Source organism: Copadichromis virginalis, linkage group LG8, assembly GCF_057382275.1.
Source record: "Copadichromis virginalis isolate Kocher_CV1m ecotype Utaka linkage group LG8, C_Virginalis_male_GT1.1, whole genome shotgun sequence".
NCBI classification, from domain to species: domain Eukaryota; kingdom Metazoa; phylum Chordata; class Actinopteri; order Cichliformes; family Cichlidae; genus Copadichromis; species Copadichromis virginalis.
This window is the reverse complement of record NC_140625.1, coordinates 16,139,207-16,164,163: the sequence shown is the minus strand read 5'-3', so window position 1 is coordinate 16,164,163 and position 24,957 is coordinate 16,139,207. Positions and strand designations below refer to the sequence as shown.

At 41.9% G+C, this 24,957-nt stretch overlaps 1 protein-coding gene across 4 annotated transcripts in view; it reads left to right on the top strand.

Annotated features, from left to right (window-relative positions):
- Nucleotides 1-987: 987 nt before the first annotated feature.
- Nucleotides 988-24,957, top strand: part of LOC146703073 (double C2-like domain-containing protein alpha) — a 29,463-nt gene continuing 5,493 nt past the window's right edge. Inside the window, exons 1-9 of one of the 4 annotated variants that reach the window (XM_085466189.1) lie at nt 988-1,300; nt 4,869-4,965; nt 6,912-7,264; nt 8,941-9,020; nt 9,224-9,298; nt 9,582-9,691; nt 15,309-15,435; nt 18,122-18,181; nt 22,113-22,312. In XM_085466189.1, coding sequence (XP_085322315.1) covers nt 6,916-7,264; nt 8,941-9,020; nt 9,224-9,298; nt 9,582-9,691; nt 15,309-15,435; nt 18,122-18,181; nt 22,113-22,312 — 1,001 coding nt within the window. In that variant the 5' untranslated portion in view covers nt 988-1,300; nt 4,869-4,965; nt 6,912-6,915. Of the gene's footprint in view, nt 1,301-4,432; nt 4,983-6,911; nt 7,265-8,940; nt 9,021-9,223; nt 9,299-9,581; nt 9,692-15,308; nt 15,436-18,121; nt 18,182-22,112; nt 22,313-24,957 lie in introns of those variants that run through there. The other 3 variants (XM_085466187.1, XM_085466188.1, XM_085466190.1) reach the window with 3 other exon arrangements.

Genomic DNA, 24,957 nt, shown 5'->3' with positions numbered 1-24,957 from the left:
TCAAGCAGTCAACCTGCTTCCAGAGACAATAGCCAACTGCCACAAGGTGGAAGTCATTTAAAAGACAGAATCAAGCAAGAGGCTTTATGACAGAATACTGTGTTAGATGTCAGAGACTGTTTTAATTGATGTCTCTTTTTAGTTTTTAAAGGGCAAGCACTACTCGTCTTGCTTGCCCTGATGGAATGACACTGCTCCACCTATAGCAATAAAACGTTTTTCTTCTTTTAAAATTTGAATAATGTCATTAATTGTGGTTTTAAATCGTGCAAAGAAATTATTTTATTTTGGTTTTACAAAAATTCTTTCAATAATTCTAGAACAAAAACAAATTTTCAAACTTAAGCCATGCTTCAGCAAAATTTGCAAGTGTCATTTTAACACCAAAATGTAGATAAATGGCCAACAGTTTAAGTTAACTAAGATGAAATCATCTTAGTCACAAGGCTGTTTTTCAGTCTTTTAATTTCATGCTTCTGTTTACAAAAAATCGAACAAACATCTCATTTTTAGATGTTCAATATTCAATATTAGATGTATTGTGATTAAAAGCAACCCCTCAAGAGGAAAGGAGAAGGTGAAATGTCTAATTATGGTATAATTAATAACAAATCAAATCATGTCGATCTCCTGGCTTAAGCTCACACAACTTTCCAGTATCTTCAATCAATCAAATCCTGTATAACATAAATATAAACAGCTGTGCTGTTTCAGTTAAAGGGTTAAGAACAAATTGAAAAACTGTTTTTTGCTGCTAAAGTGATTCTGTTTCTTTGTTTTTATTCCACATTAGTAAATATCCATCAGGATAATCCAATGTTGGTTTTGCTCATTGCATTAAAAAAAAGGATAATCAGCCTCACTCTCAAAGGTTGGTTTAATTCTGAAGGGGAATGTGTAGATTTCAAAGCAGTCTCCTCCTAAATGGCAAAAACAAGTGTGTGTGTGTGACAGTGGGGGGATGCAGGAGGGAGTGAGGCGAAATGGTCACATGCGTAGCAGACTGTCAAGGAATAACTCGCCCCCTGCCTCTCTCTCTTTTTCTCTCATCCTCTTGACTCCTTCCATCCTCCTCCTCTGCCTCCTCCAGCATGCCGCTCTCCTCTCTCCCCTCAGCTCCTCATTTTCATCTTAATCTGCGCTCGCTCCGTCCCTGCTCTCCCTCTCTCTCTCCAGCTCTGTCCCTACTCTCTGCTCCCCGCTCCGCCACCTGTTAGTCTCCTTCTCCTCTTCACACCAGAATCCCCTCTTCTTCCTCTTTTTCTTTTATGAGGAGTTTCACACTTACGCTATCACTGAGGTAAGACACCGTATTTATTCTTTTATTCTGAAATGCAGATAGTTTGATTCTAAAGCCAAGGCTGGAAATGTTAATTTTTCCTCTTAAATTGCACCTGCACTTCTTCTCAGATGTTTGGTTTTAGGTTTTGTTGGCCACCTTCCACTGCCGTCATTGCATGCTCACTTTGTCTGTAAGGTTCATGTGCATGTCTGCTTCTTTTTAAGGTAAAAAACTAATGCATCACAAACCAGGCAGATCATTCTGCATACAGCAGTGAGGTGCAACATGTGGCATGTGTCTGCTCTTTCACTTTTCTTTCACACCTTCCTGTCACACTCTCACTCAAGTTTTCCCGTTCCTGGCTGCCTGAAAATAACTTGGCTCTTAATTTATAAGTGCCGACTGTCACGATGGTTAGCTGTAGATGATGCTGAGTACCAAGCTCTAATGAGCAGCTACACTCTGAAAGCACAGTACTATACCATCTGCCTGTCAGCCAGCAGCTTGTTATTTAAAGGTGAATGGAGCCTGCCGCAGGGGCCCCATTGTATGTAGGACACGGGGGAAAGTAGACGAAAACCAGCCGGGAGACAGAGAAATCCTCACGCACCTACAGGTGGAATAAAGGTGTCTGTGAAAGACTAATGGAGAGATAATGAGAGATAAAGAGTGCAGGAGAAGAAAGGGGAGGTGAGAAGACAGAGGTTGAAGAAGAGAGCTCCCATGCCTGTGATATGACTCTAATTTAAAGTGAAGGAGCTAAAAGGGGAGGAGGGGAGATTGCATGTTGCGCAAAAATATTTCTGACCGCCAGACTGTGGCAGCGTCGCTCCCCCCCCCCCCCTTTTGAAGCTGGAAACCTATGTAACCTCATGAACATAAGTACAAGGGGGCCGTGCATAAAATACTCTACTGTATATGGTTGCATAACTAATAGATGTAGGGATAGTGTGTGTAGCTGCAGGGAACCAGTGGCACATTATCCTGCAGCATATAGGAATTATGCAAAGTAGTGCTTCAGCACATAAAAACCTGTAAAGTGTAACGCTGAAATCGGCATCTTATTATCTTGCGCGCGTGCAGCCAGACTTCTCAGCAACAAGATGACGAGGAAACGAGAAGATGAGAGAGATTCCAGCTGGCAGCGTGAGAGCGATCAGTCCTGAGCTCCCTGAGAGCTCCTGCTTCCCAGAGAGCTGCGAGCCACCGGGCCTCTAGGGTGTACGTGTGCTGCTGTTGATGCCTGTGGTGCTGGTAGTGCTCAGGCTGCTCCAGCTTACAGCCACATCTGCCAAAAACAGGGGGTGGGGGGGACTGACTGCACACATTATATCAGCCAATACCCTCCAACAAGCTGCTGGGTGTGTGTGTGTTTGTGTGTAATTTTAGGGGAATTAATAACTCATAGAACTATATTTACATGTGTGATTGCAGATGTGCATGCTGATATGGCACAGTGTGTGTGTGTGTGTGTGTGTGTGTGTGTGTGTGTGTGTGTGTGTGTGTGTGTGTGCGCTTTCCTGGCTTATTTTTTCTTATAAGAACTTCTGAATTAATCCATCAATAAATTTTAGTCAATCAACATCTCAGAGCTCACTGACTCGTTTTCACCTTCCTCTTAATATCAAGCAATCCACCTCTTAAGTTCATTTTCACCCGTGGGCGGCTTCTGTTTTGTTTATTTTATTGTCGGGCAGAAGTGATTCATTGCTTTGTTTTCTCTCTAAATGATTTACCTCTGACTCTGCGTGCAACAAGTCTAGGATATCTCTGCTCTGCTTAATTGAACAGTAAAACAGAGCGGCGGCGCTTTTCCGTGTTTTTCAGGATTTCTGATGTCATTAAATGTGCTCTTGTGGCACCAAAAACATGACAGCTGCTGGTTTATAAAAGGCAAGATGTCCATCATTTCCCATCCCAGAGCCAGAAGTCTGTCAAAGTCCTTTCAGTCAAATGAGTCAGGGAAGTTTGCAGCATGGCACACTGCGGCGTGCTTCAACAGTTTGTTTCAACGCCGGCCAAGAAAGAGCTGGATTATCTGTGGTGTATATTACCCGCTGTTGCGCTTACAGCGGTGAGACCAGATTGTGTATGACGAGTGACCCTCGGTGCCCGCAATTCTACTCAAGGTCAACGGTCAGAGGCAACAAATTTAGAGCCACTGACAGCCAGGGGAGTTGTTGGTCATAATGATGGAGTCCTGATGAGAGAAGTCTCGGAAATGGATCTGTTTACTAGTTTGACCCCCAAAACAGCCTGCAGCCATTAACCTAGCATAAAGAGTGGTAGCTGGAAAACAACTAGTCTGATTCTGTTCAAGTGTAAAGCAGGGTGTGGTTTTACCGGAAGGGTACAAAAATGTTCTGACTTTGTGGGGTTTTGGTGGCTACTTTCACACTGATTTCGACCTTTGGTTATAGTCGGCTAGCCTTTTACTACAGTTCAAGTGTAACCGCCTGCTTGCTGTAGCTACATTTTTGCTCACCCGTGAGTGTCCTTTTCAAAATCTTGTCAACAATAAATACATGGTTAGTGACTCCGGTAATATGGACACAACAGGCTCGTCTAAAATTCAACATCCCCACTTCTCCGCCATGTTTGTTGGTGGCATGTGATGTGACCCAGTGGAGCGTTTCTGTCACCGCCGTCTTGGTGATTTAGAACCAGATGTCACAAGCGAGAAGCAGATCTGGCTGTGAACCCACATACTCATCGGCTAACTACTTATCAAAAACACGTTTCAATGAGTACACTGTAGGTCAACTGTATTATTGATGCTATCCGGTTGTTCAGTGATGACGCGACGAATCCTACTTCCGGGTCTAAAGTAGTCTGCGTTTAATATGGCTTTTGTGTTGTTAATATGTTTAATGTTATGTATTTTCTTCTATTTGATCTCAAAAAGCTCCTAAAACAGTCAGTGATCCCTGTTGACCTCCCTCTGCTTTTATTACCACTAATCATTTATTTAAACTCAGTTTTTAAAACCTTAGGATGTAACTACAGCCCAGCCCATGCAGCAGTATATGACTGACTAACCTCGTATTGTGGATGGATTATCTCAGTTGTTCTCCTGGCTGAAGTTTGGTCCTTTTACAGCATCCTGCCATGCGATTATATTTGTTCCTGACCACCGAGAACACTCACGGTAACTTTTATCGAGTGGAAAAAAAGTTAGCTTGTTTATATTATGCTAACATAGCTGTGTCGCTAGCGGTCACGTAGCACATCATTATATACCAGCTAGCCCAACTTCAGTAACCCTACAAACGTCACTGCTGTTTAGTTTTCTGTCTTCATTTATGCTGGAAGTGATAGCAGAGCTGTACGTTTTAATTTGTTTCCAAAACCCCGCAGTCAGGACGTGCTATATTGTATTTAGATAGAAGCTAGCGAGCTAACTTCCTGCTAACTTCTAACTCCGTTAAATGTCATAAATTCCGTTTTCATGGATGCCTGGATGTTAAACTCAATTGTTACACCTGGTAAAGCAGAACGCTGATCATTTTATTAAAGATGAAAGACTTTAGATAGTTTTTCAACTCTCAGTAATGCCATAGTGATCGTTTGATATATGGACCTGCAGCGGAGTTTAGGCCCAGACACGGCTAGTGACGTCAGACTGAACAATCGGATTGTGAGCTGCAGCTGGAGCCCCCTGGTGGGCTGTGGAGGCACTGCAGGTACATGTTTGAAGTAGGTAGGTATATAAATGTATTTATCCATCCATTCGCTTCCGCTTATCCTTTTTCAGGGGAGAACATGCAAACTCCACACAGAAAGACCCTGGACTGATGGTGGAATTGAACTCAAGACCTTCTTGCTGTGCGGAAACAGTGCTAACCACCGTGCCACCGTGCTGCCTTATGTATTTCTTTATATAAAATGTGAATTAAAACTGTTAGTAGGTGGTGGTCAGTTTGTGATATTACTCATTACACTGACCTAAATATACGAGACTGATTGAAGTTTGTCTCAGAGTGGCATGTGGGTCGTACACAGACCTTAACACTAAGGTAGCATTAGCAATTTATAACCAACTGCCTGTGCTGTCTATGTTTTTTGCATAAAATTTTCAATACAACACTTTCTTTTGCATTTTTTTAGTAAAAAAATATAAGATTGGGTGAGGCCCACGAGATTTTCACTAAAATGTACAAACTGACTTAATATTTCATTCGGAATAACCCCAAAATAATTAACTGAGCCCATAAACTTTTCAGCAAAGGGTTTACACAGGTGGACACGGCGTGAGGGCCATGTCCACAAAGATTTCTATACAACTAGATATCATTTTGCAACCACAGCTCCACTTTTCTGACCCAGAAGCTGCGTCCAATTTTTCATACTGTCTGCAGTTCGTGACATGTAATTTCAGACCCTTTTAATAGTTCTCTGGTGAAACCATTTGAAAGCAGTAAGCTTATTGAATATACTGACCTTATCCAAGTAGTTTTCTATGTTACATAACTAGTAATTTCACAGAGAAAGGAGGGCTTCGTGGCAATGTGTCTATATTCAGTCGAGTCCTTTGAATTTGATACAAAATCTGATGCAAGACCTTCACTAAAAATTTGTGTTATAGAAGACTGGCATCTGCTCTTTAGAAGGGATGAATGTAAAGAGGTGTACTGTCTGAATTAATAATTAAAATGCCTCTATTCTCATGTTTAACCTTAAAGAAACTCTGATGTTTTTATAGGCTATTAGAGGTAACCGGGAGAGATGAAGACAGTCTCGCTTTTTACTTTTCATCCAATAAGACGTTGAAAATGAGCTTAAAATAAGAATTTATTACATGAAAAATACTTAAACAGAACACCAAGCTTTCCCTGTCTGAATTCTCATTTTTATGTTTCTAAATCTCGCTGAACTCGGCGTGCACGGCAAACACGGAGTAAGTGCAAATATTAACTTCTCAGTTCCAATCGATTAATGCAGAGAAAGCAGCGATGGGAGTCCAGGGGGGGATTTTCAGTTCGCTGCAGAGGACAGAATGGCCCCTCAAGCCCTGCTGAGAAAACAAAAGCTATGAGATATTTGTCCACCCCCTCTTTTTTTTATTTTGGGAAAAGAGCAGACACATCAGCCTCGTGGTCAGCTCCACTCCTTGGAACCACAACACTATATAATCATCAGGAATCTTCTCTCCATCTCAGCCTGTAAAGATTTATGTAATTACCTTTGTGTCTGCAGAGCATTCTGAAAAGCTTTTTATAGATAAGATGCATGCTCAGACACTCTCACACACACTGCTGTTTCATTGAGGATGATTAGGATATGGAGGAGACCCCCGTTGTCCATTATCTTTTATCCTCTCTGATAGGGTTGGGTTTATTCAGATCTGCTTAATTGAAATGCAAATGTATGCACATCTTAAATGTAATGTCATCTTTTAAAACTGTTCCAGTTACACTAGAAAGATTTTCACCAGGAAAGCACTGTGAGGAAAAAACATCCTTAGATATGTTCTTGAAAATGAAAATCCTAGAGGAGCAGAGACTGTTTGTAATCAAACACCTCACTGAGCTCAGTGCTGAGGAAAAGAAAAGGCCCGTCTTCACTCTTTCTACACTGGTAAGCAATTCAAAATTGTGTGCATACACTAATGTGATATTCTCCTTTCCAGCCCTATGACTGTGCGAAAAGGAAAACGTTTGGGCATCACCATCCAGGAGCACATGGCCATCGATGTCTGCCCGGGCCCCATACGCCCCATTCGTCAAATCTCCGCCTACTTCCCTCGCCTCTCGCCCACTTCCTCCTTCTCCGAGCCACTCTCGCCCAATCAGGTGGCGGCGCCCACAACGCTCAGCCCTGGCAGCACAGGTCAAGCTGGAGGGCCCATGGGAGGAGGAGGGGGGAGCAGTGGCCTTTTGTCGCCACAGTTACCGGGAGCGGCGGGGGGAGGGGGCTCCCTGTCAGCCATGAGCAGCATGGACACCTCCATTGAGATCGACAGCTGTGACAGCGATGATAACAGTGAGTCACCTGGAAGTCTCATTGAAGCAACCTAATCTAAGAGCAAATAAAATTAAGTCAGCGCACATCTGGTTTACTGCGGATCATTTCACCGCTTGAAATATTGAAAGAACTTTGCACTGCAGCAAGTGCTCCATGCATAGTCTGCAAAAGGACTCCAACTTTATTGTAAGAAAAAAAAAGCAACTTTCCTTATCAGATTACCTCAGAATATATCAAAGTTTATTAATCTGGCTTTTTAAAGCTACAGTTCCCCGGTGAATTCAGTAGTTTGAGACCACAACATGACCAAAATTATGCTGGACATCTGCAATGAACTTGCAATTTCATTGTCATGCAATCGCTCACAGTCAGTTGCCATCTTCAGGGCAACCTTTGTACATCAGGTTGGCTATAAAATAGCAATTTTGTTTGCAATTAACTGCAATAAATTGGCTAAATCGGTAGATTCACATAAACTACAAGCATTCAGAGTCCAGCCAGAACCTCAAAGATCTGAAATTCACAAATTCCTGCTTTAATATTGAGGTACAGTCTGCAGGGCAATGATTTAATTGCTGAACGACATAGGTGCTTGACAACCTTGTTTTTATATAAGAAAGTAACCAGAACACAGCTATTTGGCAGAGAGTCCCAAGGTTTTTAATCACCACGTTGCCTGGTGGAAGGCAGCCTTGCAGGCTGAGGGTGTTGCACAATAAACCTCTGACGAACCAGCTGGTCGCTGCAGCTACTTGTAGTGAGTCCATAAATATTAAAAAATTCAATTCTGTCACCAAGAAACCTCTCAGTTTTCTTAGTTGCAAGGAGGCTGTGGTCTTATTTTTACTAAAAGCGTGCAGAGCGATGTGCTTTTTGTTCTCCATCTTCAGGACCATGTAGTTTTAGAGGAATATAAGCGTCTCATGTAAATGCAGTGGGATTCTCTGTGCAAGTCCCAATAAATTCCCCTTTACACCTTTCCTTGACCTATTGGGGTGGGAAGCAATTAAATACAAGGATAAAGGTTTAGAAAGCATCAAAAACAGGAACTAAAACAACACAAGAAAACCTTCAGAACAAAACAGAAAATACCAGAAACTACAAATACACAGAGTCATGAAAAGTAAGACTGTAAATCTAACAGGGACCTCGGAGACCACCAGAAGAAAAATACCACCAAGGATAAAAAAGGACAGATCGTTTAATAAACATGTACCAAGACTTGAGTATAAAGTTTTGTAGAAGTTTCCGGGTACTACATTAGAGGTCAACCTCTACACGGGAATAGCATTACAAAGGATGAATGAAAGACATGTCATTCAGTTTAAGAGTTGCTAGGAGATGGGTTTTTATGTGTTTTTGGGTAGAAGCAGTGTAGGTTGTTTCCATGCTTTATGCTGAGGTCAGCCACCCAGCTGCTGTCTGCAGTACATGCACTGCAGTTTCAATCTTTCTCTATCAACTCCCAACAAGAAGGGAAATATTTTATGTATTCCTTTCAAACAAAGAAAAGATGTTTTCATAAAAGTCTGAGCGAATTCAATTTCTCCTTCTCATCTGCTGTTTGTGTTTCTCCCTGCCATCATTCTCCATCTGTTTTGCAGATAATAAAGTCATCAGCTCAAAAGCAATTACCAAAGTAAATGGCGCAGATTTGTGTGTGTGTGTGTGACTTTTTATTAACTGCCTTCCAGCCTCTTTGGGGACGCTAGAGTTTGACCTACTGTACGAGAAAGCCACCAGCTCCCTGCACTGCACAGTCCTCAGAGCAAAGGTAAATCCCGAACTCGGAAAACTCCATTAGAGCCACTGCAGCTGAACCAAGATACAACTCAACAGCATGTGTTTTTTGTTCTACTGATTAAAAAAAGAAGAAGAAGAAAGAACCCTTCAAGTCTTAGTCTGTTAGTCGTTTTAAATGTTGAACATTTGTACTGCGATCTTCTTTTGTACATGGCTTGTATCTTTTCTGAAAAGGGTCTAAAGCCGATGGATTTCAATGGTCTGGCCGATCCCTACGTCAAGCTGCATCTGCTCCCAGGCGCCTGCAAGGTCTGATTTTCTTATCAGAACAGAGTTTTTGTCCCTAAATGAAAGATGCCTTCAGTATTGTGTCACAAGGACTCTGAAGTGCAGATTTAATTCATGTTGCATTTTTTAGCGTTATGCAATGAAAACTAAAGTGCAGACCAATAAATCGGCAATGAGGCAAAATGACCTTGTAGATTGTAGGAACTGAACTTGTTTTCCTCGCGGAGGTTGTTTTCCGTTTGTCTCTCCTCGACAAAGCCTGGCATTAAATTGATGTGTTCTTCTCTCTGCCCATCACTTACAGGCCAATAAACTGAAGACCAAGACTGTTCGCAACACGCTGAATCCCATGTGGAACGAGACGCTCACCTACTGTGGAATCACCGAGGAAGACATGTACCGCAAAACACTCCGGTAAATGTTTGCTCTAGGAAAGGCTATTTCTGTCCTCTTCATGCCCTGCCTTTCTGTTTATCATTTCCCATCGCAAAGCTGACCCGTGCTTTACAAAGGATTTTCTTATCATCGTCTCAATCACAGCTCCTGGTTTTATTTGCCTTTCTCCATTTTGCCATGTTGCTCCTCTCTGTTTCCATCTCCACTGAGATCCTTTTCACCTTTGTTCCTCCCCATCCTCACACTCTCCTGTCCACCAGGATCAGAAAAGATCTCCCCTCACTCGTTCTGAACCACTCCTTTCTCTTTGTCTCTCATTCAATCTGGCTCCTTGCTTTCTCTCTATCCAAGTTGCAGTGACAGATTGAGGTCAGACTGAGCTCCGCGGGGTGTTTTAATTTCATTGACCCCCCTCTAGAGGTGACGAAAGCTGCGAATTGTTTCTGCCTGTGACTAAAACTTTGCCGTGGCACACATGGGAGTGGGATTTAAATAGGATCGACGGATGATCTCTCCAGGGAAATTAGAGAATCTGGCAGTGTTAATTCAGCAGAGACATGTAAAGATCAGGAGATGGGAAGTTGAACTTAGGTAAACATGGAAACATGTCACCATCGATCTGTGAAATACAGTGTCTTTAAAATTGACAAACTTCTGAGAGCACGAGATTCAAAGGACTGTTTCAAGCAGTCACTGTGGACACGTTTGGTGTCAGCTCCTAAGAATTTAAGAGTTTCTGATTTTTCCAAAACAAGCTAATGCTACAGTCACACTGGGGAAAACAGTGTTTCAAGATGATGGCACAACCAAAATTGCTGTAAGTCTGTGCAATGAACCTCTGGTCTTGTTGGATTAGAAATATTTGAAGATAAAGACCAGGTCTGCAATCACTCGAACTCAGCTACCGTCTTTAGAGCAACTTTAGTGGAACAAGACGACAAAGAACTGGCAATGAGATGCCATTGGTTTGCAACTGAATGGGGTCAAGTTGGCAATTACATGCGATCTGTTTGTGTAACTATAGAAGGTAAATGGTATAAATCAGCAAAAAGCTGTTGCCTCTGATATTCAGGGTCAAGCCAAAACCTCATAGGTCTGAAAGAGAAATTCCTCCACAAACAGTGACAAAGTTATTGCGGGGCAGCAACTTTAGTCTAAAAGCTAAAAAAATTAAATACATTAAAATAAAAATTTAATGCAGTCACTGGGCAACCACCAGTTTTTCTCAGTTGCTAGGAAAACTTTTTTTTAACTCTAGTGTGACTGACCCATAATGTGACAAATGAAAGCTTTTAAAAGGGACAATAAGAAAATGCAAAATCAACGTGCAGAAGAAGAAATCATCACTATTTTATAAATTACTTAGCTACATAAACAGGAAAAAAGTATCAATGTCATTACGGTAGTTACATGGATAGCTACCAGAGTTAGCGTGCTAAGTAGCTAGCGCCCATATCCTTTGTACCTGATGAGGTGATGGTCAGTGATCGCCCTCAAAGAAACAAACTGTGCTGCCCAGATCAATGTTGTCTCTTTTCTACAGTCTGGGGAAAAAATCATATATTTAGACCAACAATGAATTAAACAGTAAAATAATGATGGCTGACGCTCTTGGTGACTAACAGCTGTCGCCATGCTGGAGAGCAGGATAGATACAATAGGCGGCTGAGAAGGGTTTGTTTTTAGTATAATACATATCGCCCTCTTATTTGCCTCCACTTCCTCACACACCACTTACAATATTCTCTGTTATAGCCGCCAGCATCAGGTGACACTAAGCTTTGGAGGTGTTGCCCTGCAACAAGCTGAGACTGCACAGCTTATCCTGTTATGATGATTTGAAATTGATGTAGCTGCTGTGACGTCACCTGTTGCTTTGTTAAATCCTGTTTTTAAGCCACATGAGAATCTTGGTGTTTTGAAACTAGATTAGCCCAGCAAGGAGTTGATCTGACTGTGAAATCACACATCTCTCTGCACGATCTATCTTTCTGAAAGTTAGAGAAACAAAATTTACACCTTAGGCTTTTTTCCCACTCGAAATGAGCGACTGAGTCCATAACTCATCAGGAAAGTGTAAAAGGAAAAGTCAAGGGCCATTTACCACAGATTTCTGCATGATCGTAACGTCACCTTATAACAAAGTTGCCGGTCTTGTACCTCTCTTTTATAACTTGTGTTGCTGTCGCAGCCAGATTGAAGACATGTATTTAGGATCGTGTCAGTTTTTACTGCCATTTTAATGACATATCAGCAGGAAACTCAGATTCACAGATTACACAGAGCAGGATGCTGCAACAGTGTTAAAAAACTGACCACTTCTCCTGCTAACTAGTGCTGATGTGAAGGTATTGTCTGATTGGGGACACTGATCATTCAGGAGCATATTGTAGGGAGTACCAGCACCAAAACACTGAACTTGAAAGGATGTGACTATGATGACGTTACTAACAGCACGCAAAGTGACCAACAGGGTGGGTTTATTGAGAGAATTATGCCTCAGCAGGAAATATCTAACTACGCAGAAATGGGAAACTCATTTTAACCCTACGCTGTAACCGTCCACATAACCTGATGTGATGTAACTACACATCCGGTCAACGCATACCACAACAACTTAAATGCCGTGGATGGTTGCGGTTACGGCATCCCGCAGAAGTCTAAATCAAGCTCAACTGTTTTTGTAACCACAGGTATCGCCTCCTTGTGGTCATTTCAAATGAATGCGCTATCACACTCCGTGTGTAGGACCACAGCCCAAAAGCCAATTAAGGTTTTTTTTCTGAAGCTCAATTTGGTTTAAAAAAGAAGAAGAAAAGTATGTGGAACTAAAGAATAAACATTTTGCTATTTTATCTTATTATTTATCAATGTTTGACTCAAAAAGTCACAGGTTTTGATAACGTTTTCTACGTTTTTAGCCGGAAATAGACAGCAGGCAGTCACAATGAGACTTCATCTGTATATAAGGTGATGCTGGTATGTGTAGATCAGATTCACCCCCCTGCTTGGGTTCACATTATGGATGATGGCTGATGCGTCAGTAATTACGAGCTGTCACAATGACACTTAAATGTTTTTATTACTTGATGTCCTATAAGTGAAGCCTTACATCCAGCTGGTATTATAATGGCTCCATCTTTCTTCCCTCTTTGACCCATCATTTTCTCACTTACCACTTCACCCTCGAGCTGTTTTACACCATCTTTCTCCCCTTAGCGCCAGCTGCTGCTCTCATCTGCGCTCATCCCCCCCTCTCTTCATCATTAGTTTTGTCTTTTTGATACTCAATGTTTTAGATTGAGGAAACTTAAGTCACTAAACTAGATATTAACTCTCGGTATTTTAACAGATTATTGTCTTTTATTATCAGAAACTGAAGACAAACGTTACACCTGTGGTTATGAATTTAGTAAGAAGTCAAATGAAGCAGTAGATGGGGAGGCAGTATGTTTATATACCAATCTCTCCTGTGGCCGATCGCTTTCTTGATTTTCTTCCTCCCATTGTATGTCTTTCATTCATATTTACATAAATTAAAGAGAAAAGGTGCTGGGCTTCAGTTAGCTTGTAACATATCACTTCACATGTTCATTTAAATAGACTAGCCTGTTTTCATCACGTCACTCAAATCCTCACAGACACAGCATCCCTGCATCTCCTTCACTCCACTCTCCCCACCCGCCCACTAGTTTATTTCAGGCACTATTATGGCAGGTGTAAAAGTTTGCCAGGCCCATAAATATGGATTGACGTAACCTAGCATGATGCACTTTCACATTATATAAATTCCTGCTGGAGGAAAATGGTAATTACTTCTAGTCTGAACACACACACTCACACACAGGCCTGATTTACATGTAGCGTCGGTCACTTTCTGACTCTGTTACTTTATTCAGGTCGTGTTTATGTCAGTGATTTCCCTTCCCTAAAATGACTCATGATATTGTGTTTGACTACCACACTCCATCACACACAAAAAGCACTCTCCCTCTGATTACTTTACATTTTCTGTCATATCAGGGTCATTGTAGGTCTAAACAAATAAAAAGGGTGGTGGGGAGGCAGATGATGACTTAACAAAAAACTTTTATTTTTAGTAAAACTTTGAATTATCTCAGATATTATACAATACTATGCAAAACCCTTGACTCACCCCTCATTTCTTTATATTTTGCTCAGAAAATGAGAAATGGGTGCAGTGACTTGTTAAAACATGTGCAAGCATATGTAGAAATTCAATCTTGTAATAAATGCTGTCAGTCAGTATTTGGTGTGACCACCTTTAAGGACATTCAAAGCTCTTCTTTGGATGTTTCTGCCTTCTGTTATATTCTCTGTCACGATGACCCCACACTGCTTCAGTAAGGTTGAGGTCCGGGCTCTAGGGAGGCCAATCCATGATTGATAGTGCGCTACTGTGCGGTTTCCTATCCAGGTATGCTTTTACCGTGCTGCATTGTGTTTGGGAGCATTGTCATGCTGAAAAATGAAGCTGTTCATGCTTTTCAGATGGTTCTTTTCTGCATCCATCATTTTTGACAAGATGGCCAACACCACTGCCTGAAACGCAGTTTGAAATGCAGTCCAGCTTCCACATATTTTTTAAAGACGCCCTGACAGCATGTAGAGATATGCGAAGTTTTGGTCCAAGTGCTTTTTGGCAATCGGTACAAAGTTTTTTGTTGGTACAAAAATATTTTCTTATCTGTCAAACAGCGTTCTCTTTGTGTTTCATAGATTCGAATAAAGAAATGGGGACACATGATGCATTTGTGACAGGCTTTTAGTGTCAAAACCCCTGAAAGTATTTTGTTACTAGCTTCGCTAAGTTGTCTGTTATGTGTAGACACAACACTGTTAAGTGGCTTAGCAAAAAAATAAATCCTCTAAAAATGACCAGGTACAAAAAAAAATACACTGGCTGCTTTTTCACACATTTTCAATGTCCAAAGAAAACCTTTGATAGACCTTCAGAAAGCGTGGAGAACTATTCTCAAGACCACTTTAAGAATTTTCAAGACATCCCGTCTCCTTGGAAGCAAAGTCTTAAGAAATGTGGTGTGGCTAAAGAAATTTTCACAGTGCTGTTCAGACCTGTAAAGATGCCTTCCATGTTGGTCCAAACACTGCCTATTGAAACAAGACTCTCCAATAAAGAAATCCTTGTGATTTTAGCCATTATCATCCAGACTTTGCAGAAATGTTACTGTGAACTAATGCTCTTCAAAAGAAAACAATATACTCATTTATATGCTGAGCATCAGAAACAAAGAACAGCTGCAAAGGTATTATTTGCGCCAACATGTGGATGCGGCATTCCCTTTTTTCTTGTGCTTTCACCAGCGTCTGTGGTGCGGTGACATTGATCCACCTGCAGAGTGATGCGATGTGTTTTCTTAAGCCTTTCTTTTAAAATGTGTAAAATTTCAGAATTATAGTTTTTCCCCTCGTAAATAGATTGTTTCACCCAGCTCTGTAATTGAATTCCATACCTACAATGGCCCTATTATGCCACTGCAGTAACCAGCTACTCTTATTTTGATTCATGCTTCGTGCTCTGCCCATCGTTCTCTCCTCATTTCTCATTCTTTACCCCCCCCCCCCCCATCCCCTCCCTGTCTCTCACTCCCAGGGTGTCCGTGTGCGACGAAGACAAGCTGACACATAATGAGTTCATTGGGGAGTCTCGGGTGGCCCTGCGCCGTGTGAAGCCTGACCAGACCAAACACTTTAACATCTGTCTGGAGCATCCACCTCCTGTGAGAAGAACGGGGGGGAGAGGGGAAAAAAGGAAAGACAGAACCTATAAAACTAGGAAAAAGGAAAATCTAAGCGTATAAGGGAGATGAATGCTACAGTAGGGGGTACAGCAGTATTTATTGAGGCATCCTGTCTGACTCACAGCTGTGAGTAAAGATGGGGGGTGCACAGAGAAAGAAGGGGATGAGGTGATGACAGAGGGTAACACACACCGGTCAGCCACAACAATAAAACCATCTGTAATATTGTGTAGCAACCCTTCATGTGAGTCACAACGGCCTTGACCAGTTGGGTCTCGGACAGAGGACCTCTGGAGGCGTCCTGCGGTGTCTGCTACATCCTGCGTGCTGCAGGATGTGACTCATGATTGTTCTGGCGCTGGATCAGATGGGAGTCTGTGGGTTGGGTTGTCACTTTGGGCATTTTATTGTGTTACCCCAACTCATTCTTGGGCAGATTTGCAAAGTGACAGGATGTCCTATTTGGGAGAGCAGCTGCCATCGGGGAGCGCCACTGTCAGGTGTGGATGGTGTGCAAGTTTCAAGTGAGTGATAGGTGTCAAAATAACTTCCATACGAATGCCAGGACCCAAAGTTTCCCAGCAGAAAACTGCACTGTACTGAGATAATAAACCGTATCAGTTCATCCGTCAGTGGTTTTAATGTTGTGCCTGATCGATGTATCATTTCACTTGGATGAATATCACACATCTAGGTCTCATCATATTTAAATTTAAAAAACAAGCAACGTGGCTGTGCAACATCTGTGCCATCTTTAGATTTATAAATCAATAACTGCATTTATAGAAATAAACTGTATTGCCAGTTTGTGAAAAATCCAATAACTTATTAAGCATTAATTCCATCCATTTTCTAAAAAGGCCCGTTAAGGGTTGCAGAGCAGCTGGAGCCTATCCCAGCTGCCAGCGCATGGTGTGAAATGACCGAGCGCTATAAGGTATTGATTAGGGAGAAAGAAAAGAAAGATGCGCTAATGATTTAGAAAAATGACCTCGAAGTTTTCAAATGTTAATACTGAATGCTGATGGCAAATCTGCACCCATGTTTTTCATGTTTATGAAAAAAAAGTTACATTTAAAAATGTAAGACCCTAAACTCTTTCCACCTAGTTTTAAATCTGAATGACTGGGTTGGATAAAGCGCGGCTCTCGGTGGCTGTTGAAATTCATCCAACAAGTGTGGGAGAAGGTGAAGGTCAGGGCTCGGTGCCAGCCAGGCAACGTATTCCACAACAAACTGGGCAGCCCATTTATTTTAGAGCTCACTTTGTGCATAGGAACACAGAAAAAAGGCCTCTCCCAAACAGTTCCTGCAAAGTAGATAACAGCATCGTATTATTGCGCAGCATCATTCAGTATGATAGTATCGCCAGCCTGCATGTAACTAGTAAAAACTTCAGCTTTAAGATGTGCTGAAGGTTCACACGGTCAATGTCACCGTGTTTCCTTTGGCTTAGTTTAACAGTACAGTGACAATACTGATCCATACTGGCTGAAAATAAATCAATAAATCAGGTTGTGGCACAGCAGCTGCAAGTTCATCAATTATTTACATTTTCCGACTTGTCGTAATGATCTTATCTAGCAAACTTGAACGCTTTGTCCGCAAACAGAACGGCATTAATGAGCTGCTGTGCTCGGAAAAATCATTGGAAATAAAACCACTGCGCTCGGGATTCATCCAGGAGCATCAGAGCACTCGCTACATCGATCAGATAATTTTCTCAAAATATTCTTATGCTTCAATACATCAACCGTATTAGAGCAAATCTTCAGTTTTCCTGCTTAAATTGACAAATACTGCCCGACTGAACAGACATTAAAATTGTATCTTTTATTGTAATGAAATAAAAGACAGCAGCAGTGAGCATAATAATAACTACTTATCTACAGCTTACTGTATAACTTATATTTTACTTCAATAACAAAAGAGTTCTTTAAAAACTCTGCCACTTAAGCATTTCTTAATGTATGACTAAGTTGGCAAATTTATTATTATTGTTATCATTAGTAATTTGAATGTTACTTATTACCAAAACCTCTGGAAATTGATGATTTCGTTATGTGAAGTCTGAGATGATTTGTGCCTCCTTGGAATTACAAATACTTGATAAAGAAAGAAGTGGATTTGATTTCCACTCCCATGAGCCACAAATAGCTTTTCATGTAGGTTAAATGTCAACTGGGTCACATGTGGGGGGAAAAGAAAAAAAAGCTGCAAACACTGGGAGAATAAAAGGTGAGGAGAAAGAGCAGGAGAAGGGGGGGGGGGGGGGGGGGAGAATTGTCAATAGACAGCAAGAGCAAGCCAGAGAGATGAGAAACAAATGGATTAAAAAATAAAAGTGGGGGGCGGGGGTGTGCACAGGGGTCGGGGGCAGAGGTGTTAAAAGGGGTTGCGAGGGCGCTGGGTTTTGTTCTTTCTGAGCTGAGGAAGGCTGCTGGTATTGGACTGGCCCTCTGAGGCCGGTGCCCACTCTGCGATCAAACGCTAAAGCCTTTCTGTCATCCCGCGAACAGACGCTGTGTCAGGAATGTAATTTTCAAAGTGGCTCCCCTCTCCGCTCGATGCAGCCGTCCCTTTCTCTTTGCTCCTCCAACCTGCCTGCTTTTCAGGCATCTCCACCTCAATATTTACCTCTCTTCTTTTTTCTGCTCGACTCCAGCTGCCTTCACCAACTGCGATGAGCACAGCCCTGAGAGGAATCTCCTGCTACCTGCGAGAGGTGAACACCCCGAGTCCTCTGTCTGTTCTGTTCAACATGACCCCCCTCCTGTCTGTCCCCTCAGTCCATTTTTCATCCTGTCTTAAAGAACAACACCCATTTTTTATCTTCCACTTCCAAAACAGGGCGAAGTGACCTCCTGATACATTTGCATTTTTAGTGTTAAACTAGAAGCAGGGTAGTGATACATTTTTAAAAAACCTCTATAAAGTTAGTGATCTATATTTATCTGTAGTTAGCTAGAGCAGAAGTACATGTGCTTAATACTTATTTACTTTTCTATCCAATTTATCAGTATAAAAAATATTATCTTTGAAAATAATTACACAACAAAGCAAACAAAGCTGTCGGAGTGGAAATAATTCAGCAGAGCTACGTTATTTCGAATCCAATCAAAATTTCATTTGTAAGCTGAAGAATGATTCTTTTTTATTTGTTCTTTTAAAAGCTGCATAAACTAAACTAACATGCACACACTGACTTTTACCCCTTAAGCCCTAAGCTGTTTTTTAAATGACCAGGGAAAAAAAAGCATTATCCCTAAATTTAGTCAGTCAGTGACAGCTGCAACACCGAAAGGCCAAAATGAGCAGCTCCTGGCTAAATAGATTTGATTCGCGTGGGGGAATTTTGAAATGCAGCATGCCTCCTTGTCCACACCAGACAGAGGGGTGGGGGAGTGCAGGAACGCTGACAATTCTTCCTAATCAAGTCTGTAAATTAGAGAGGAACACAACCGTGTAACAAGCCGTTAAATGTCGAGTTTACCGAATCCGTCCTGAAAATTCTCACTTAAACTCTTACAGCAGCAGAAATGAAGCAGAACAAATGTTTCCTCCGAGCGGCCTCTTCATCCGATCTGTTTGTGTGTTTGACAACCCTCAAAAAGTGAAAGCTACATCGCAGATATGAGACGCAGAATCCCAGCTGTGCAGGAAAAGAGTCGAGCTATGACGCAATCGAGAGCAGCCAAACTTTATGTTTCCAGTATTTCTTATCCTCACTGTCTGCAAATATCTCTCGATTATAGGTGTGTGGACATTTGGACAGTTGCACTGGTGAACTGGAAGAACAAGGTTTAGGGTAGTCTTCTGAGCAGGAGTGAAAAATTGCTGAAAGTCTGCTGTAACTAGTGCACTGTACAGTATTTTGTGTATATTCATGTTAACTATAACATTTCTTTAAATTTTCTACTTTGTCAACTAGAGAGGTATACTACCAACGACGTTCAGCACAGTCAGGATTTATTTATGTTTGACAAGACCACAAATCCCAGGTGGAGATAACAGGCATCACAATGGTGGTTATCAGCTTTCTCTGTTAAGCTGGGTTCTCTGCAGAGGTCACATGACTCTTCTTGGGCACAAAATGATCCCTGTGAGTATCACCTACTCCAGAGATCTTATCAGTAAAATGGATCACTGTTACAAATAAAACGAGAGATTAATGCTGCAGCGAAGTCATTAATCTGGGTTACATCACGCTGGGTGGTAAAATAGACACTTTAATTATTTCATCGATGAAAGCGATCTCGGTGCTGCTGTGGATTTCTGACATGACAGCTGCACATTACAGCTTTGAAACTTTAAACTGGATACTTTTAAACGCTAAACATGAGACATATTCAACCGATAGAGAATCAATATTGCACTTAAAACATGCTGTAAACAGAAGAATCAGTAAAAACTTCCTGCTGATTGCTGGAAACTTGGAACCTGACCGGATTATGTGTTCAGCACAGCTACCACAGTGATTCAGCCAGGAAAAAGAGCCACTTAAACCCACTAACCTCGCTTGGTAGAACACCACTGCGGTTTCCCCCCTAAGTGGGATCTGTGCAACTTGTTTGTCGTCACTCGCTCTTTACCTTTACTGTTGGATTAGTTTAGATTCCAAAACTACTTGGTAAGAATTTGGGGGTTAAAGCAGTTCTATTCACAACACTCACCCCAAACACTGAAAAACTACACTTAGGAGTATCGAGTGTATTTAAATCAAATGATAAAGGAATCCTAAATAAACGTCTTTGTGTGCTGCTCTGGGTTGCTACCTTTGCCCCTTCTTGCAAGTAAACTTAGGCCAATATCATGCACTGACTACACTCTGGCTAAAATACATTGTTTAATTACTAAACACACGACGATGTGCTAAAGTAGACGCCACAGGCTACTGGTAATACAGTCCTGCTTTAAAGTGGACTTTATGCTCATCCCTGGATGTAGCTTTCCTATTTAAGCAGGCACACCTAAAGAGCTCATTGACTTTCATCTAACACTTGAGCTCATCTAAAGAGCTTAGATACAAACTTCAGGAGCGCTCTCAGTCCAACGGCAAAGACCCGTCCTGGACAAAGTGAAACATCAGCCTCTAAGTCATTTTACTTGGTCGCTCCCGGCTTTTGTATTTTCTATGGACAACATCAAATAGTTACCAAAGCGTTTGACAAGAAGCGGAACAACAGAATAGATTCAAAGTGACAGATGAAAGGAAGAAAGAAAGCAACAACCGAGGGTGAAGAAAGGGAAGACGGCGCTCTCACGGGCCCATGACTCACCCTCATGGCCAGCAGCAGCAGTACATGTACGGTATTTATAGGAAAGAAGCATTTGCTATTTTTGATTTGCATCGCTGTAGGTGCATTGATTTTCAAAAGCTGTCTTTGTTGGTGCACCACAGATCTACCATTACTGTATCTCCACTAAACGTCTCCTGTAATATCTCTCCATCTCTCATTAAGTCTTATCTTCAGGCAAGAGGTGGAAACAGCAAAGGAGATCAATATGTCACACATACTGATCTCCTTCGAGATCCGCCCTCCCTTTTTTTTAAAAAATTGTTTCAACAGCTTCGCCCCTTCTTGTCACCACGCTGCCTTTCCTGTCTCCCATGTTGTGTGTCTCTCTCTGAGACCAACAACCACTCTGCCATCTGTCGTCAGCAATCAGGGCACTTAAAAAAACTTGTAATTAGTGAGGATAATTTGCACCGGGTACCTGGTAAGGAAACAGCTCGGACCTTCACAGATCGATAGAGAGCAGCTCATTAGGGAGGTGGAAATCAACATACATCAAGTGTGGAGCCAGCTTCTCGCAGGGCGACAGACAAATGGGAAGGAAATAAATTTGTGGGCGGGTTTGAAAGATGTGAGAACAGGCGGACTAATTGAACAGCCTTGAATGTGGTGAGAAACACAAGCTGGCCATTAAGAGAGAAGGAGAACTAGCTATACTATACTCCAAAACTGAGCCTGATTTTGTGATCATACATCAGTCATGGATATCAGATCAATACATGAGCGTTCATTTGAATCATGTTTCAGTGAGTCTGCACTGTTAGCTTTGCCTAGAACCAAGGCAGGAAACAGCTTCAAGGTAGGAAAAATCACTAATGAACCGTTACAGTCCATCACTCCAGTCCTAACACTCCTTTAGCTCTCCACTCACTCCTGAGGGAAAATCTGGCTCCTTTGCTTCCAAACACACCACTCTGTTCACCAGTTTGCCGCTGACTGTCTGTCTGTATGTCATTTAGTGCTGCAGGGAGCATGCATCGAGCTTATCGGGCTGTTTCATTGTAAACAGCTGCTTTCTGTGGCTAGAAATAACGGTGATGAAAACAAAAGGGAGAAAAAAAACCAATAAAGTCGTGGGGCCTCTAAAACAATCAATAAGCCACAAGTTAGTGAAAGGCTCAGCAGGGCCGGAGTCAGCTGCTAATTCTTACACTGCACATTTAAAATCACACATAATGCAAAAAGCAGAACAAAACAAAAAAAACCCTCATTGATTGCAGCAGATTTGAAGGTCGTGGAACAAAACTGCTGCCTCATTTTCATTATTGACCCTGAAGCTTAGGCCGAGTCACTAATGTGTGAACTACAAAGGCCGCTCGTTTGGCGTTTCTATGATTTTCATTTGTTTCTCTCTTTCAGTGGGAGACGGAGCAGCAGAGAAGTCTAGAGGAGAGAGGACGCTTGCTGCTCTGCCTCCAGTTCCTCCCGCCATCCACCGATGGCGACTTGAAGGGCGAGGCCAAGGAGAGAGCTCGTGGCGGACTGTGTGTGGGCGTCAAGCGCTGCGCCCATCTGGCAGCCATGGACGTCAACGGTTTCTCCGACCCCTACGTTAAAACGTAAGCACGCCATCAAGTCATGAATTTCATGAAGAGCCAAAATACTTTAGACCAAGCCTCCATGTCCTTGAACCGCCCCTGAAACGCCATTCCTATTTCTCGATGGTCCAACCCACAGCAGCAACAAAGCCTCAGCAGTTTGCTTAAGTAACCCCTTAAATTTTAAGAGATCTCCACACACAAGGAGAACAGCAGGGAGGTGGCAACCAGAAACCAGAGAATACCAGAAAAACTGAGCACCTCGTAGCAAAGATGGGAAAATAAACACCGGCATTGCGAAGTGGGCGCATACCTGCTTAGAGGCGAGGAACCAATGGGGCCGGGTACAGTATTCACTACTTTTCAGCATACCAACCAAATGGTGCTGGCTGCTACTGACTGTACACTTTTATTCTCTATCGCATATATCTGAAAATCCAAGGTGACTTCCTCATCAAGTTATCACTTAAGACTTTAATAAAACTTAATGTGTGAATGTTACGTTGAGATCACTGAAATTAGAACTCGTCAAAGGTTCGTGTTGCGAGTTTGCTCAGACAACAAATATTTTAAATGCAAAATCCAAAGGTGGTCATAGCAACACATCTAATCTGTGTGAAACACCTGGTCAAACACAAAGGTTTTATTCTGTATGGTGTGTATAATGTATGAAATAAATAACAAAATGCTTAAATATAGAAGCAGAAACTTATTTTTTAAGAGAATAATTATATGATGAAGTTGGCAATTTATTATTTCACCATGAGAAAGTACACACATACACACAAAAACTGTACAGTACAAATTTCCAGGTATCTGTTTGAATATGAAAAGGTACCTAATCCTAGCGACTATCAGTGGGAGCAAAAGATCCACTCGTCACATGGTATCTTTTATGATATTTGAATATTACTCGTGTTCACTAGCGACTTTCAGACAAACAAAAGCTGAGGCATAAACCTTTGATGTTTGCCTGGAATACTGTGATATTGGTGCAGGAGGTGATAATCACCAAAACATAAACACCTCTAACCTATCATTTTGAAAGAGATATAGTAAGCGTATTGATTTCCTTGGTTAATAATATGAATTGCACTCGACTGGATTCAAATCTTGGCTGTCACTCTAAATGTACCTGCAGGCTAATCAATTAACCTCAGATCACTGCCCTCATAGTAACTCATATTAGAAATACACACACATCTGTACTTGCTGCAGGTGGTTGTGATGCCATACGTTATCAGCTTTACTAAAACAAATTGTCATCTCTTTAGCTACCTGTCTGTGATATTTAAGGACTTTATTTCTAATTATCAAGTCTTTAAAATTATTTTTAATAATGCATACATTTAATTAAAACACGTGACACAGATCAGACTGATGGACTCACATGTCACGATCCTCGTTTCAGGACAATCTTCGTCTCCCTCCTTCAACACCTTAATACCTCAGGTTGGCTCTTGGCTCATACAGACCCTATAAATCACCTTTTGTTGCCACTCACGAGTGATCGATGGCTCGAGTTAACCTCACATCAGGTAACGATGAGGGATGAGTGCAGCTTTTCACACAACTAGAGGCCACTGGGAAATGTGTCACTCATTCATCACGATGACTATAAGACAACTATGAGACTGTATGGGTATTGACAGGCTTGAAACTGACTGAAAGGCAGTGACATGATCTAATGTTATGGGTGCGTTGGATCATGAGGAGGTCCAGGATTAGAAAAAAAAACCAGATGTGGGTGCTATTGTTGTCAGAGAGGTCCTCTGGAGATTCATTACTCACTGATGAAGACTGCGTGTGTCACTGTGTGTCTGTTTGTGTCTGTATCTGTTTTGAATGATGCAAACTGACATAAAGTGGACAAATGAGCTTTAAAAATCGCCCCTCGTCTCGTGTCAGTGTTTTCCTGAGTGCTGGTTCTGGCTTTGAGGCTGTTTCTGCAATAAGTAAAACACTCCACAACCTCCCATCTCACACGCTCACACACACACACGCGGACGCGCACAAACGCAGAAATGCCAGCACGCTCGCCTCACCTCACGCACATACTAATCTCCCTTATCTTTTCCCGTTATGCTTCAAACTCCGGTTTTCTCTCTCTCCCGCTTTACATGCACCAAACCTACGCATGCATCCCTCACACATCCACAGGAACACATCACGCATCTTGTTTCATTTTGGATGCGTGCTCACATCTTTGCCCTTTGGCGGGAGCATCTTCCCAGATGCTTTGTTGTGTCTGAGAGTGTGTGGGAACATACGCTCGAGCCTGAGCTGTGGGTGGTGGGTGGAAAGCAAATGTGAATAGAGATTTTTGCCACGCTGCTTCCAGCTGGCTTAAAAATATCCCGAGAATTTAATGACAGCTCGCAAAGGGAGGCTGTGAATTTACAATCTGCGCTGTGCTGGTGAAGGACATACTGATCAGTCCCCTCTGTGGGTTTAACAAATAATACATGAAACCTTCAGGGGATCGATGGGGGACTTGGATTAGAGAAGACTGATATCACTGTCTGTTCAATATGAAGCTACAGCTACCAGCTGGCGAGATTAGTGCAAAAAATAATAATCAGCTGATCTAATGCTTAGTAGCGCTTCAATATGGTGTATTCATTTAGAATAAAGAATGAAGTAAGAGTAACACAGCAATCACTGAC